A 17,215-nucleotide genomic window follows, 5' to 3' on the forward strand; every position below is an offset into this window, starting at 1 on the left:
CTGACTTTCTTCCACTGCTCCATAGTCGAGGTTTTATAGTTTCATGATCACGTTTCCCTGTTAGGAGCATTTGCAGCACTGATTTGTGGCTTTGGAACTCCTGTTTCCGGAGCTCCCTTCGCGTTTTTTAGGCGCTTACGGGGTCAAGAGGGCGACTTTCATTTCTACAATGACTTCTGAAGCTGTCTTCCTCTTATTTTTCGTCGCAGTTCTCTTCAACTAATGTCTGTGACGGTCACTCAACACACACTTTCGTCCGCTTTGTGACTTAGCCTGTTATGTTTTCCCGCTTTCATTGTATGCGGTATAAACCTTCTATACGACGCCTCTTCACAGCGGCTACCATAGTTATGAAAGAACCCGCCACACGAACACCAACAATATGACCATATTCTAATTCGTTTAGCCCCGACATAATACACTCACTACTATACAGAACACTGGACCACGACTGGCACTTGCAACGATTGAGGACATTATACACACAGCTGTCGTTCGCGGTCAAATACAACAGCGCATGTTGAGGACTTGGCTATCTCATGCATGTACGTTCAAGAATGCATTTTCCGCGATGTTAACATATTTTTGTCCAACCCGTCTAGGTTTCGACCGTCATCTAGTGTTGTGCACCATGGACGACTAATGCGAGGGGTCTTTAACGCTGTGTGTTCATGATAGTGGTGTAATAATTGAATGTCGTCGCTGTTGTGTACGACAATTCTGAGAGCAATTTCCCGAGCTGTCAGTCATTCTTCCCGTAAAATGGCAATGCACTCACGGCTTAGTCTTGAAATGATCCTTCGAGGTTTACTGACGGACTGAACGATGTATATCAGACACACTGCTCCGTTCGTGATTGGAAACACAGCGGGCTCTGTTGAGCAGTTCTGGTTTAATTTTACTTCCACTGCACATGCACAGCTATTCCTCGTGGTGTAAAGAGCACAGAAAAAGAGGTTTGCGATAAAAAAACACTAACTATGCTAGTCATGCGAGTGATATAAAACTTTTTTGGAGGAGGCATCATTGAAGATTTGCGTGTGACCAGCTAGTCGAATTGTTCAATATTCAACCTTGCGGGGCATGTGGGGCGTTTGGATGTGACAAAGGTCAGATCTTGAGCTGAAAGAGAGGAGGAGGGAAACCACACGCATCGTCAAAGTCGACAAAATCTCAGTCAGCATTGGAACACAGCGATAGTGTGAACGAAGGACATCGTAACTGCTTCATATTGGCTCCTTCCAGCAAGGCGGAAGCAATGTGTTCACTACGACATACCTTGTCGTCATGCTTCATTTGTTGGAGACTTGCTGCTGATTCGTCGTCCCTTGAACCGGATGCTGCTAACTAGGAAAGCGTGGGGTCTACTGACGAGCCCCATCGCAACATTTTGAGCTATGAACCTTGGATCTGCACTTGTTCTGATGACCATCTTGTGCGAGTGTCGTGACGATGTGGAGAACTGACACATTTTGTCAGTGTTTTGGACAGACACCCCAATGCTGTTCCTAGCGTCAAGTTGTGAAGAGACAACGGTTATGAACTGAAGTCATCTCTGGTATCAATTCAGGTAATCATCAGTATATCACAAGACACTCTGCGTCGTCACGTGTTGTCTCCCATGAGACGGTATCTTGGCTCCAATTTTCCACAGTGCAACACTTGTCCACGCGTGGCATGTGTCGTTTCCAACTGTGTGCACGATCTTGAGGTGCTTCCTTGGAGATTTGGTAGAACGTGTGTTCAGTAGCAACAAGCACGATATGGAGTGCAAATTACAGCAGTTGTAGGACACCTTACCACGCGGTAGGATGCAAATGCTGTATGACACCGTTCGGAAAAGAACTAGTGCTAATTTCGTTAACGACAAAGCTTATTTTAGTCAATACTCAAATAAAATGTTTAATGGTTATACCGATTTCAAATGGTTGGTCACTGTTAATAATTCATAAGCACTTCTTAGCCGATGATTGCGTCAACATTTCCATTAAGTTGCTATTAGTTCTCTAGTGAGAGCATAATGGAAATACTGACTCCTGATAAGCTTTGATATAACCATAGACTAACATTATAGTTAAAAATAACTTTCTCATTGATGTTCTTTGCTAATAATAATGCAAATTCCGTTCTTCATATGACTAAATTTTGTAATCACTAAACTGAAAACACACAACCTGTCCTACTGCGTGCTTAATCTTTCCGTGAGAGACAAGAACTCAGAGTCGCCGTCCCGTTGCAGGCTTCAGCTTTACGGACCGCGACGACGGCTACGCGACGGACATGCCGCAGGTAGGCGAGGACCTGTACGAGGCGCTGCAGCAGTTCTTCACGCTCTTCCCGGGACTCCGGGAACGGCCCTTCTTCGTCGCAGGAGAATCCTTTGCCGGTACTTACCCACTGCTGTACTTATTACTGCTTCACATGAGACCAACTGCCTGAAAGCTACTGTGGACAACTGCAGACCTAAATGAGTTATGAGAAATATATGTTTTTTTTATTTTCTTATTTACAGAACAGGTGTGTTATGTGGACTGTGAATGTCTACACCACCTTCATTACTGATTCTGCTGCTATACGAGCCGCATGACGAGTGTGAGAGCCAGGGAACATGTCATAACTAGAAGAGAAGTGTCGCGCGAAACTAAGGAAAAGAGAACAATGGGTGAAAGAAAATAACAGCGTGGAATCGAGAACGATTGATGGACCACCTAATACAGAATATAATAATTAAATTTTACAGTTTAACCCTCTCACTTTTAGTGTCGACAAAAGGCAGTGGAGTGTAGTAATTTCCAAACAGTACAGGACTGAGAATTTGTGTTTGTCTCCATTTTATCGGATCCGTTTTCTATCCTACTATGGATGGGTAGAGCACGGTTTATGATCACTCGCACTGGCGGTGATGCAGAGAATAGCTAAAACTACCGGACGTGTGCATAGCTGTGGTACTTACAGACTATTCTGGTAGTGGATGGGTTCGTGTCACAATCCCGTAGTGGTGATGGCACTCTCTGGGGTTTGCAAGGTGCTCTGGCTGGCAGGGAATCCAGTGCTGTCGGACGTTAAACTGTTGTTTCCTAGCTCTTGTATATCGTGAGGATACTTTAATTGTAATTTCTAATTAAATATATTAATTCGCACTGTAATATGTGAAATAAGTAAATCATCACCCACCGGATCAATTATAAAGGAATTAATCTATGAAAGTAAACAAAGATCTCAATGAATGCAGTTTGTTACACGTATGTAATAAAATTCACAAGAATTTTGTATAACAATAATTGAAACTGCTAAGCTAATGCCTTAGCAGACTTTAATAGGGGATCTGGAGTGCAAAACAAGTGAATGAACATACTTACATGCGTGGGAGTCGTATCGTGATCGCCAACGGTTAGTGCAGAGAGACAGAAAATTCTACAGAAGGGTATTCATGGGCATCTTCTGCCGGGATGAAAGCACGTTGAACCTATAACTGCGAACAAGTCTTCGGAATGAAGACTGAAATTACCGAACACCGTTTATCAATGATTTGCCTTTCCCTAGAGATCGCTTTGCTATTGCAACTGGATCTCGCCATACGTATAACTAGCAAGTGACAGATGTGGCTCCAAAATCAGCCATTTGCTTGATTCCAACTACCCCTCCCTGTTCTTTGTCTAAGCTTAATTTGGCTGGATGAGACTCTCATCGCAGACGAGCCTGGAGAAGTTGTGTAGAAGTGAAGTTGCCAAAGAAGAGGCCTGCCCTAGAAGTCTGCCTGTGAAGATGCCAGCCTGAGAGGTAACTCCCTACAGAGCACTTCCAACAAGGAAAACTCTGTGCTCTGAGTTTTTCGGCGCAGCGTGATTTTGATTGGCTGAATAATAATTCTTGCGCTTGCCTACCAATAAGAAGTTTTTCTACAAGACTCTGGTTTGCCCCCCTTACTTGTGTTTCAGGTGATTAACCAGTTAAAAAACCTTTTAAGCTTGGCGCTCCAAAAATGTGTCCAGTTTCTCCATTACTCAGCCCACTTTCCTACACTGGCTAATTCTGTAGGACCCCCATAAGTAAAGTTGCACTCCTTACTCCCACTTTTAAATTATTTATGTAAATCCTTGGCAGTCTTTTCCACATATACTTTAAATTCAGGTTGGCGGCATTCGAGCGAGGTGACGGTCTCTCACGACCTTCAAAAGAACTGTAAACTTTCTTCCCTTCTTCCACTTTCTAATTGTAGGATATCATCGTAGGCCGTCATTTTCGGCAGAGTTTGAGAGCCCGCTGTTTCCCTCCACAGAGGCAGTGCTACCGGGACTCTGCTGTCAAGCGGCATGCATCCCATGACCATAACAGCGCTCGTGAAGATGTAAATGTTGACGCATACATCGAGGAGCTGTAATCTGCATTGTCTCCCTTCAGACGCTCTGCACCAGCGTACCAAAATCGAGTCCGGCATGACACTATATCTGTCTGGCGTTTCTCGTCACATGGTGGATGAGCGGCGATTCTGTACATAGGGCTGGGGTCTGTCTCCTTGCAGTTTATGGCTCTAGAGCGCTTCCCTCATTCTTCACCGAGTCCAATGTGTTTTCACAGTTGCTTCTCATTTACCTAGGCATGCAGCTGAACACAGGAAATTGTAATCTAGGTAGTAAAGTATTGGCAATCATTGCTGCTGATTCACTTTTTATTATCTGGTGAACACTATTTATTCCGGTTTGATTTCACTCTTTCTTATAGGTTTTACATAAATTATGGGACACTTCGTATAAAGAAAAACCAGTAGCGTAGTATTAAAATTCGTAAATACATTTTTAACTATGCCTCACTGCTCCAGTCTTCTATTTGCAGTTGATAAACCTGACATTGTAAAGTACTTTCAGTATTAATGAAATGATAACTCCACACCCAGTCAGCCACAGTTTGCAGTGAGTGTGAGACATTCACTTTCTCTCCCGTGCATTATTTATTATAATCCCATCATCTTCGGTTATTTATCGTTGGGCCATGATTGAAATCACTGAAAATAAAATGATTGTGAAATAATCCTTTAAACTTGATAGTACGAGAAGCTCAGAATATATAGTTTCTTTTATTTGTGTGCAAACTTAAAATTGAAATTAGAGAAATATCTTCTATTGCGGCTGTGGTACACTCAAGTTTTACGAAGGACCCACTGGTGTACACTAAACGACAATTCTGGTCAGAGGAAAATGTTAAAAACCATTTTCATTCATTGCATACTTAGCGTTGGAGCACAGCGTTTATCGTGTCTCACCACAAATATTCCTTCTCCTGCCAGCAAGCAAATGTTTAAGCGCGGATCGTTGAAATGTTTTGATCAATTGAATGTCAGTAAAGAAACAAATACTACTTTTACAACGTTAAGTTCCTTCGATTTGTTTCTTATGTTCGCAGGAAAATACATCCCGGTAGTGGGCTACACAATACTGGAACGCAACAAGGTCGCCTACGAACCCATTAATCTCCAAGGTATGTAATTACACTGTCTGCTATTAGCTAAGAGATAGTGACATGTTTCGTAGGTCATCTGAACATAAACAGCTGGATGTAGAGCTTGTCGTTTGAATAACAAAAAATGGTTCAAATGGTTCTGAGCACTATGGGACTTAACATCTTAGGTCATCAGTCCCCTAGAACTTAGAACTAATTAAACCTAACTAACCTAAGGACATCACACACATCCATGCCCGAGGCAGGATTCGAACCTGTGACCGTAGCAGTCGCGCAGTTCCGGACTGAGTTTGAATAACAGTTTGCTGAATTTTACAATAATCTCTATCCCCAAACTCCGAACATTCGTAGATTTAATCAATTATATCTGTTCAAAATGTCATCTTGGATATAGACGGAGATTTTAAGAGCATATATCATGGGTAACGAAGACAGGAGACAGCACAAAATACAAAGTACTGTTATGACATTCTGAGACATAATACGAGACAAATTATGATTGCTACTTGTCGTTAAGTTTGTAATTACAGTAACAATCTTCAAATACATTTTGTTAGATGTGTTATAAAAAATAGCTTACTACCTTTGTTTACGTCAGAACACAACGGATTTACAGAGCATCTAAATTAAGTACACTATTACTTTAGATCATACAGCAGAATAATCAACGTAAGCAGCAGTAAAAAATGGTTCAAATGGTTCTATGCACTATGGGACTTAACATCTGAGGTCATCAGTCCCCTAGACTTAGAACTACTTAAGCCTGACGAACCTAAGGACATCACACACATCCATGTCCGAGGCAGGATTCGAACCTGCGACCGTATCAGCCGCGTGTTTCCGGACTGAAGCGCCTAGAACCGCTCGGCCACAACGGCCGGCTAAGCAGTAGTAATAAACCCGGCACCATGCACGAGATCTATCGATTGACAGATATAACTGTTGATTGTAATACAATAATACAACTTTGGAAAATTAATGCCAGGTCTTGGTGCGTTTCATAAGAGAGCCATATAGCATATTATCCATCGCTGCATCAGAAGCAAACAATGATAAGAGAAAATTGTACTTCATAATTTCAGTGTGTCTGAAGTTTTTTGGCTTCTATGATATTTATCCAGCATAAATATCGGAACAAAAGAACAGATTTCCCCCCCCCCCCCCCCCCGCCCCATGTCAAAGTGACCGCTTTCGGGGCGGGAATGTATGCCGGTCTCGAATCTAATCCCGCTGGTGAATTAACGGGGAGGAGTCGGTGAGCTGGCCAGCTTGGATGTGATTTTTAGGCTGTTTTCCACATCTCACTAGGTACATAGCAGGGTGGTTCTCATGTTCCTCAGATATACGTTAAGCAAACATTTACAACACTTTATCACATTTGCACGCTGAATTTGTACACTAAGAGGCAGGGTACACTGCTTCTGTCCTGGGGAGTGAATAGGGCACTTGTAACGTTAACTGTTTGATCTCCTTAATATATTATCAAAATATATGAGATGGATCTGATGGATCCGCCTCAAACTCAGTAACAAAGAGGAAATCTGGAATCAAACTCCTGTATGCAGAACGGAAATATCGGACTTGTAGTAATGCGTTTGGTATACTGAGCCCTTTCAGCTCCTACAGGTCATGCAGCAATAACAGTGATGAATATGTGGAACTGATGACAAGAAGACGATAGGAAAATAAGCTGAACTTGAATCAGTCTAAGTTGTCTCGACTTAGGATCAACGCCATGGATCAGAAAGTGTTTGTATCAATGGTTTGACACCACCTGCCGAGAGCTGGACAAGTAGTATGCACACCACTTCCTCAGCTCCCAGTGTCCAAAAACTTTTAATGGCTCAGATTGCCATGGGCACGTGAACGCTGTACCCGATTAGCTGGCTGCCAAAATGTAGTGTTTCGGACAAGCCCTGTTTCAAAGTTTGCTGTTCTGATGGGTGTGTTTGTGTTAGACGCCACATTAGGGACCGCAGTTTGGCTGGCTACCTTGTCGTACAGAGTAGGGGCACAGAGGGCAAACGCAGAAAGTGATGGTTTACGTTGATACTTCTACATAATGACGTCCACCTGAATAGCAGTCGGAGCACCAGGGAGACTTCCGAGCGGCAGGTACTGCCTCTTATTGACACGACTCGATATTGCTATAGGTTAACGGGACAGGACAGCAAACTTTTTTCAAACTTATGTACATTTACAGACCGAAGCGATGAATGAAAATCTGTACCAAGGCCGAACCCGCCGTGGTCCAAATCTTCATTCATCGCTTCCGTCTGCATATGTACCTCATAGATGTTTGACACTTGAAAAAGTCTTTGGAACCACACAGTTTCATGTGAATTTCTACAATGCGTCTTCCCGTACTGTACGTCCGCCTCACAAGGCACCTATGGAAGACGGGATATGGCTGGTGAGCCACTTGTTCGTTACGGTAATCTTCCCAGGTCATGGATGGATATTCGTGAGGAACATACCAAGGCTCTCTCGGAACGCATAACTCCACGTTTAGTGTCTTTGGTAGAAGGACGTACAGCTTTCATGCTGTTTTCAATTTTCAGAGTAAGAGGGCATATGCAGTCCTGTAATCTTTATTTTTTTAAGTTGCCATGCACCTAATTTGTAGTATAAATTTCATTATACATGGTGAATAACCTACATCTACGTCTACATCATTCTCCGCAAGTTACGTAATGGTGTGTGGTGGAGAATACTTTTTGTACCACTAACTGAGCGCTACAGCCCTGTTCCACTCGCGAACACCGCGTAGGAAAAATGATTGTCGGTAAGCATTTACATTGGCTCCAATTTCTCGAATTTTCTCCTCGTGGTCATTGCGCAATACATATGTGGGAGGAAGCAATACGTTGGCCGACTCCTCCCGGAAAGTGTTCTCTCGAAATTTCTATAATAAATCTCTCCGTGATGCACAACGCCTCTCTTGCAACGTCTGCCAATGGAATTTGTTGAGCATCTCCGTAACGCTCTCGTGCCGGCTAAACGGTCCCACGATGAAACGAGCCGCTCTTCGTTGGATCTTCTCTATCTCTTCTATTAATCCTACCTCATATGGATCCCAGACAGATGAACAATACCCAAGAATCGGTCGAACAAGCGCCTTAGCGCCTTATAAGCCAGCTCCTTCGTGGATGAGCTACATTTTCTTAAGATTATTCCTATGAATCTGAGTCTAGCATCTACTTTTCCCACTGTTTTATATAGTCACTCCACTTAAGGTCGCTCTGGACAGTTTACGGTAGACACTGTTTCCAGCCGTTTGTCATCTATAGTGTAGCTGCACAGTAGCGGATTTCTTTCCCTATGTACAGGCAATATGTTACATTTATTTAGGTTCAGGGTCAACTGCCAGAACCTGCACCATTCATCAATTCTCTGTAGATCATTCCGCAAATCGTTACTGTCTTCTGGCGTTGCTACTTACTTATAAACAACCGTATCACCTGCAAACAGCCTTAAAGAGCACCCGACGCTTTCTGCATCATTTATATACAGGATGTCCCAGCTATCTTGTCCACCCAAAATATCTCTGGAACAATAACAGCTATTGGAAAACGACTTTCACAGGTATCAATGTAGGGCTGGGGCCCATGAATGTACATATTTGGAAACGATCTAAAACGAAAGCATATGTGTTTTTTAACACTAACTTATGTTTTTATTTTAATGGACCTCCTATATTGTTTCTTCAGCAATCCATAGCATGACAAAGCACATACACAATGGCGTTGTTGCATCGCAATATTCCCATTACATCCCAAGATATTGAGACGCGAAGTTGACGCTGGAAACACCCGACATGCGCTGCTAGCGCCCGTCCTGAGGCTCAGGCGTGAACCCCATGCTGCCCGTAATCGCGATGTGATTGACATGCGTAATCACACTTCCATACTTATCAAGAGGTCCGAAACGAATAATACGGTCTGCTGCCATCCTGCATTAACGTCGTACATTCCAACAGGTATTAACATATCTGTGTACCGCAACGTTAGTCACAAAGTTAACTTCGCTTATCGTTAATCCGTTACTAAAAGGGTAATGCCGTTCAACGTTAAAACTTTACTTTACTGTACATCTAGCGCAAGTGACAGTTAATCATTCACTCGTAATAGTAAAATTCATGTTGATGGTTTTAGTGAAACGAGCAAGTCGACTAAAAGTTTTACCGTTGTTTAGGTAAAAATGATTTGATTTGGGAAGTTCAGGTAGGACATAGAAGATGAATGTAAACATGTTTAACCAATTAGTTTTATTATCACATAATTATCAATGTTATGTTTATGTAATGCGTTAAATGACAAATTGTTGCAAACAAATGTTTCTTAACATCACTGGGTAAAATGAACCTTTGTAGAAACCTCCACTGTGATACCAGCACTACATACTAAACATAGCGTTCACATCTCATGCCCAAAGTGATGCCCATTGGCTTGCATACATAGGGTGACTCTGCGGATGAAGGATACCCTACTTCGTGCTACTGTTTCCTCTTTGATGGCTGTACAAGCATCAATAATGTGTTGCTTCATGTCCTCTGGTGTTGTTGGTTCATGTTGGTAAACAGCATCCTTCACTGCTCCCCAAAGAAAATAATCCAGCGGTGTAAGGTCCGGAGATCGGGCAGGCCACCTAACTGGGCCACCTCGTCCAATCCACCTACCAGGGAACTTACGGTTCAGAAGTCGTCGTGCTCGTAAGGCGTTATGTGCAGGGCATCCGTCATGCTGATACCACATGACCATTCTCCGGTTCAGAGGTACGGTGTCCAAGAGAACAGGAAGATTGTGTCGTATAAGTCTGGAGTATTGTCTGCCATTTTAGATGCCAGTTATAAAGAAAGGTCCGATAATGGTATCTCCAATAATCCCACACCAAACATTAACTTTCCACGGACGTTGATGCTCTACCTGACGGAGCCATTTTGGATTGTCTGCGGACCAATAATGCATATTCCTCATATTGACAATTCCTTTGTTGGAGAATGATGCCTCATCGGTAAAGAGAACATCTGCAAAAAAATTTGGATTAGTCAGAAGTTTTTGCTGAGCCCACCGACAAAATGTTACCCCATTGCGGAAGTCATTTCCATGAAGAGCCTGGTGTAAATGAACATGGTAAGGATGGCATTTATGACGTTTAAGAATACGCTGTGCACTTGATTTCGACACAACAACTTCACGTTCAATTTGACGTGTGCTGATTTGAGATTCACAGCTATGGTAGCGAGCACAGCAACTTCAGCACGTTCATCTGCGCGTGTTCTAGGACGATGTCGAGGTCTTGGATTTAAGGTTCCCGTTTCACGTAGAAGAGATGTGAGACGACCAAACATCCGGCGCGAAGGCGATGGCTTGTCAGGGAATCGTCTTCTGTACAGTCGTTCTGCCTGAACAGCATTTCGTCCACCTACAACAGGGTACAGTACAGGTATGTAGAGTAGGGTCGAAAACAGACATATTAACTTAATAATCATAATGTTCGCTAACAGTACTTTCAACAAACAAGCACTCTCATAACGTATTTCCCGTCAACGTGCATCTTCCATAGATCAGCAGCATTTCTACCATATCTTCATGTGTGTACATTATACTGTACAGTATAAGTTCCACAACACAACGATTATTCACAATGTGTACTACCTCCGTGCCGTCACTAGATTACTCTGATGCACGACTACACTGGCAAGCGGTGTACTGCACGCCAAAGCAACAACAAATGGGATGCTCGGAGGGTGGTGGAGTACAGGAGTTTGCATGGGTCGGAAATCATAAATAAGGCGAAGTGGTAACTGTGGCAGTAGTGGGAACTACGTTGGACAACGCACAATGGGTCATATAACGCATTAGATAAACCTTATTTTGGGTGTTCAGGATAAATAAGACAACCTGACGGGTGTACACCGATCGGTACTGGTTCATATTGTGTACGTAGATACGTAAAATGTGCAAGAGGGAAACCATTATGTGCTTATGAGAGTTGATGGCAGCAGACCGTATTATTCGTTTCGGACCTATTGATAAGTATGGAGGTGTGATTACGCATGTCAATCACATCGCGATTACGGGCAGCATGGGGTTCACGCCAGAGCCTCAGGACGTGCGCTAGCAACGCATGTCGGGTGTTTCAAGCGTCAACTTCGTGTCTCAATATCTCGGGATGTAATGGGAATATTGCGATGCAATCAACGCCATTGTGTATGTGCTTTGTCATGCTATGGATTGCTGAAGAAACAATATAGGAGGTCCATTTAAAAAAAACATAAGTTAGTGTTAAAAAACACATATGCTTTCGTTTTAGAATGTTTCCAAATATGTACATTCATGGGCCCCAGCCCTACATTGATACCTGTGAAAGTCGTTTTCCAATAGCTGTTATTGTTCCAGAGATATTTTGGGTGGACAAGATAGCTGGGACACCCTGTATACTGTAAACGGCAACGGTCTTATCACACTTCACTGGTGTACTCCGGAAATTACCTTTACATCTGTCGATTTTGTTCCCTTAGCCGGACGGAGTAGCCGTGCGGTTTTAGGCACTACAGTCTGGAATCGCGCGACCGCTATGGTCGCAGGTTCGAATCCTGCCTCGGGCATGGATGTGTGTGATGTCTTTAGATTAGTTAGGTTTACGTAGTTCTAAGTTCTAGGGGACTGATGACCTCAGAAGTTGAGTCCCATAGTGCTCATAGCCATTTTTTGTTCCCTTAAAAGCGACATGCTGTGTTCTGTCTGCAAGGAAGTCTTGAATCCAGTCACAGCTTTGCTCCCATTCTCGATAAGCTCGTTTTTTTTCACTAAACGGCAGTGCGGGACGGTGTCAAATGCCTTCCTGAAGTCAAGGTACACGGCATCAACCTGAGCGCCATTGTCTACGGCGCGGCGCTGTGAATCTCATGGAGGAGCAGAGAGAGCTTAGTTTCGCACGATCTTTGTTAGCGGAATCCATGTTGAGTTTTAAGAGGAGATTTTCATTCTTCAAATACGTCATAGTAGTTGAGCATAAAAAAATGTTCCATAGTTCTAAAATAGACGTCAACGATATGCATCTATAATTGCGTGTTCTAGAAACGGGAATGACCTGCGCTTTCTTCCAGTCGCTTGCTAAAGCAATTTACTATAAATTTCTGCAAGAAGGGGAGCAAGTTCTTTAGCATAAGCAGTTGTAGAAACTTGCACCCCAAATATTGCGGAAATAGAAAGTGTTATTGGTGTGCAATTTTCACTGACTGAGTCGATAATCAGGGCTCGTATTTTTAGAGAATAAACTGATTGTAATAATACTTAGAAAGTGTATTGTTCGAACAATTTTTAAATGGAACAATGCCTATTGACACTAACAAACGACAAATAGGGTAAGTTTGCAGTTTTCGGAAACAAAACTTCCTTTCTCTTTTATAAAGCTGTATTCAATAAACGCAAGTCTGTGGGTTTAACACGATCAGAAGGTTTCGGACCTCTGTGGCTATTACCAAAAGATCCTACGACGGACAACACAGAAAGAAAAAAAGTAACAGTGGTGCATTTTCCCGTAATTTTCCCTTATCATATATCAACGATTTAACAGTATACTTACAACGTATACCGTACAGAAAACTTGTGGGTCATGCACCTGTTTAGCAATGAATCAGCAGTTCGCAGTGTGCAAATGAAACAAAGGCACATACAGAGTGAATACAAATACGTAAGCGGTAACATGAGAATTAGATCGACAATTTATCGGAAACGCACATACCATATTCTGAAATTTATTTACCATTTAACAGCGTGTTCTCCATTTACCGGTATCTTGTTATGTGGTCACAAACCTGAACACTGATGTAAAATGTAGAAGTCGTTGAGTGCTTACAGATTGACTCCTTGTGTAAAGACTACGCTGATCAAGCTGTTCGCTAAGGCGCTGCAGTCATGGACTGTGCGGCTGGTCCCGGCGGAGGTTCGAGTCCTCCCTCGGGCATGCGTGTGTGTGTTTGTCCTTAGGATAATTTAGGTTACGTAGTGTGTAAGCTTAGGGACTGATGATCTTAGCAGTTAAGTCCCATAAGATTTCACACACATTTAAACATTTTGAACAAGCCGTTAGTTTCCTTGTGGCTCCCAACACCGTTAGTGTAAGTATGAAAAATTTACTGCCGTGTCATTTCCAGTGGATGACGATATGAAGCAGACATACAATAGATATGACAAGGTTCCATGTTAACAGCAGTTTGTTTTTCATAATTTCTGACTCCAAGAAACCTTCCATATAAGCCTCAACTGCAATGAAACTTTTGTGAGTATTTTTGACTCTTACGACTTATTTGTACTGTCTTCCAGATAAAATTAACTCTGTTGTTCTGTTGTTTCTTTACATGTGTTAGTCAGCTGAAAATAATATTTTGATCGAAATTCGCTATCGTATGAAATATATTCTTTCAGAAACTCTTTGGTGCTTAGTTATAACGTCATTCTAGAATTTAAGTATTTAATAGCCAACATGTCTTTGGCGCTATATGGTACACAAAGAGCTGAAAACAAACGAAGCGGATTGTTCGCGCATGTTGTAAGGCAAGTGGGTTGGAGAAAACATTGCCAAAGCAGCAGTATGCCTATATGTAAAATGCACTGTCATTCTAACATGAACCATGTGTCGTGGTGCATTGAAGAAGAAATTAGATTCTCCAGCCGTGCAAGAATTTACGAGAGTACTAGGGCGGCTGATGTGGATCGGTTATCAAGATATAAGTGAGTTTGAAATGTGTACTGTCGGCGCACGAGTGATGGGACACAGCATCTCCGAAGTAGCGATGAAATGGGGATTTTCCCGTACGATCATTTCACGAGTGTACCGTGAATATCAGGAATCCGGTAAAATATGAAATCTTCGAAATCGCTGCGGCCGGAAAAGGTCCTGCAACATCGGAACCAACGACGACTGAAGAGAATCGTTCAACGTGACAGATTTGCGACCCTTCCGCAAATTGCTGCAGACTTCAGTGCAGGGCCATCAACGTCAGCGTGCGAACCACTTAACGAAAGATCATCGATATAGGCTTTCGGAACCCAAACCTCACTCGTGTACCCTTGATGACTGCACGGCACAAAGTTTTACGCTCGCCTGGGCTCGTCAACACCGACATTGGACTGTTGATGAGTGTAAACATGTTGCCTGCTCAGAAGACGAGTCTCGTTTCAACGTGTATCGAGCGGATGGGCATGAACGGGTATGGAGACAACCTCATGAGCCCATGGACAGTAGATGTCAGCAGAGGACTGTTGAAGCTGGTGGAGGCTCTGTAATGGTTTGGGGCGTGTGCAGTTGGACTGATATGGGATCTCTGATACGTTTACATAAGACTCTGACAGCTGGCACGTACGTAAGAATCCTGTCTGATCACCTGAAACCATTCATGTCCATTGTGCATTCCGAAGGAATTTGGCAATTCCAGCAGGAGAGTGTGACACCCCATACGTCCAGAACTGCTGTAGAGTGGCTCCAGGAACACCCTTCTGACTTTAAACACTTCCGCTGGCCACCAAACTCCGTAGACATGAACATCATTGAGCATATCTGGGATGCGTTGTAACGTGGTGTTCGGAAGAGATTTCGCCCCTCTCGTACTCTTAGGGATTTATGGAGAGCCCTGCAGGATTCATGCTTTCAGTTCCCTCCAGCACTACTTCAGACAGTCGAGTCCATGCTACGATGCGTTGAGGCACATCTGCGTGCTAGCGTGAGCCCTACACGATATTACACAGATGAACCAGATTTTTTGGCTATTTAGTTTAGTTAGATATCGGTATCTGTATGTCGAAGAACTTAACAGTAAAAGAGGAATACTTTGTTCCACAATAAAGGTTATTACTTTGGTAGAAATGTGCAGACTGATGGGCGAAACACTGTGCATACTGATGACAAGTTGGTAAGTTCCGCATGCCGATGCCAAGTAGGGCCTACGACAGCCAGCGGCTACAGTTTCGCGGAAGTGTTGTGATACGAGCCGCTGCCTGAGATGCGGTCCTGCAAGGCGGAAGAACCAGTCAGCCAGACCAGGAGCAACGAACGGCCCTGCAGTCAACAACCGCGCCCTGGAGCCCTGCCAGACCGGCGCTGCTGCTGACCTTGTGACTCGCGACGGGCAAGCGGGTCGAGCCTACCCAACGCCTCACGGCTGTCAACGTCCTCTGGCTATGCGGAACACCGACGCCGTATGCAGATTTAGATTGCGGTTTTGCAGTGTAATGAAGCTACATACAAAAACACTTTGGACAGCAAATGTCTTTATTTCAATTTGCGCGCTTGGCGAGTTTTCGATCAGACTGCTTCTTTACTTTCAGATATTGCAGCGCCTGAATTATTTTTAAGCGTCCTCTTACAAGAATTTTTTCGTATGTGAACGGAAAGTCATGTCATTCACAGAAAACATGGCCCGGATAACTGACCGAGTGTGATGGCACAGTCGTTAATGTACTGAATTTCTCTCTTGGCTGATGGAGTGCATGTAGACGAACAACAATGAAAGTACACTGACGGAGAAAACAGCAACACCAGGAAGGACTTGAATGACGTAACCGAAAGTTAGCAAGTTTGTTTCTTCATCTGAAAGTAACGTCTATTCAAATTTCTCATCAGTCGTATAAGAGTGGTGCTAGTAACGCTACTGCGAATATGTAAAGGCCGTCAGTTTTACTTATCCTTGAGATTGGACGTGGTGACTTGGTCTTAGTCAAGAATACCTTTAAGGCGATAAAGCCGCCATTATCAACAATTCAGTGAGTTTGGAAGACGTGTATAATATAGCTACGAGAGGCTGGATATTACTTTTGTGATATTGCAGAAACACTTGGGAAGAAGGTAGCCTTAGCACATGATTGTTGGCAGCGGTGGTCACAGGAATGTATGCTCACAAGAAAACCTGGGTCCGGACGGCCACCTGGTGCTGCCGAGAGGGAAGACAACTGGGTTGGGCGTATATGGCTCTGGCGCATCATACTCCATCTGTAGCAGTCATTTGAACAGCTGTTGGCACCACAGTGGCACAACGGACTATTACTTCAAAAACAGTTCCGAGCCAGACCCCCTGTAGCGTCCATTCCACTGACTGGAAAGCACGGCTATTTGAATCTTCAGTGGTGTCAAGCGAGAGCTCAATGGAGGACAGGGTCGAGGTCTGTTGTGTTTTCTGATGAAAGCTGGATCTGTCCCAGTGCCAGTAATGGCCATGTGTTGGTTAGAAGGACACTTGAGGTCGTGCAGGAAACCCGTCTGTGTGCTATACATGCTGGACCTACACGTGGAGTTATGATCTGGGATTCGATTTCGTGTGACAGCAGGAGCACTCTTCTGGTTATCCCACGCACAATGACTGCAAAATTGTATGTCAGTCTGGTGATTTGACCTTTTGTGCTGCCGTTCATGAATAGTATTCCACGGAGTATTTTCCAACAGGATAACACTCGCCCACATACCGCTGTTGTAACTCAACATGCTCTACAGAGGGCCGACTTGTTGCGTTGGCCTGCTCGATCACCACATATGTCTCCAATTGAGAACATATCGCACATCATCGGACGACAAGTTCAGCTTCATCCACAAACAGCATTAACTGTCCATGTATTGAGCGAGCAGGATCAACAAGCACGGAATTCTGTCCCACATACTGACATCCGGCACGTGTAAGACAGGATGCAAGCACGTTTGTGTGGTTGCGTTCAAAATTCTTATATGCTCTACTCTAATTATTTTTTGGTGTTGCAATTTTTTC

At 43.5% G+C, this 17,215-nt stretch overlaps 1 protein-coding gene across 1 annotated transcript in view; it reads left to right on the forward strand.

Moving 5' to 3' along the window:
• The window catches only part of LOC126456053 (venom serine carboxypeptidase-like), an 80,914-nt gene that overhangs the window by 24,625 nt on the left and 39,074 nt on the right, over positions 1 to 17,215 (forward strand). Inside the window, exons 3-4 of the mRNA XM_050091807.1 lie at positions 2,240 to 2,386; positions 5,401 to 5,475. Of these exons, the coding sequence (XP_049947764.1) occupies positions 2,240 to 2,386; positions 5,401 to 5,475 (222 nt within the window). The remainder of the gene's footprint in view (positions 1 to 2,239; positions 2,387 to 5,400; positions 5,476 to 17,215) is intronic.

The sequence above is a fragment of the Schistocerca serialis genome, chromosome 2 (assembly GCF_023864345.2).
Source record: "Schistocerca serialis cubense isolate TAMUIC-IGC-003099 chromosome 2, iqSchSeri2.2, whole genome shotgun sequence".
Classification (NCBI taxonomy): domain Eukaryota; kingdom Metazoa; phylum Arthropoda; class Insecta; order Orthoptera; family Acrididae; genus Schistocerca; species Schistocerca serialis.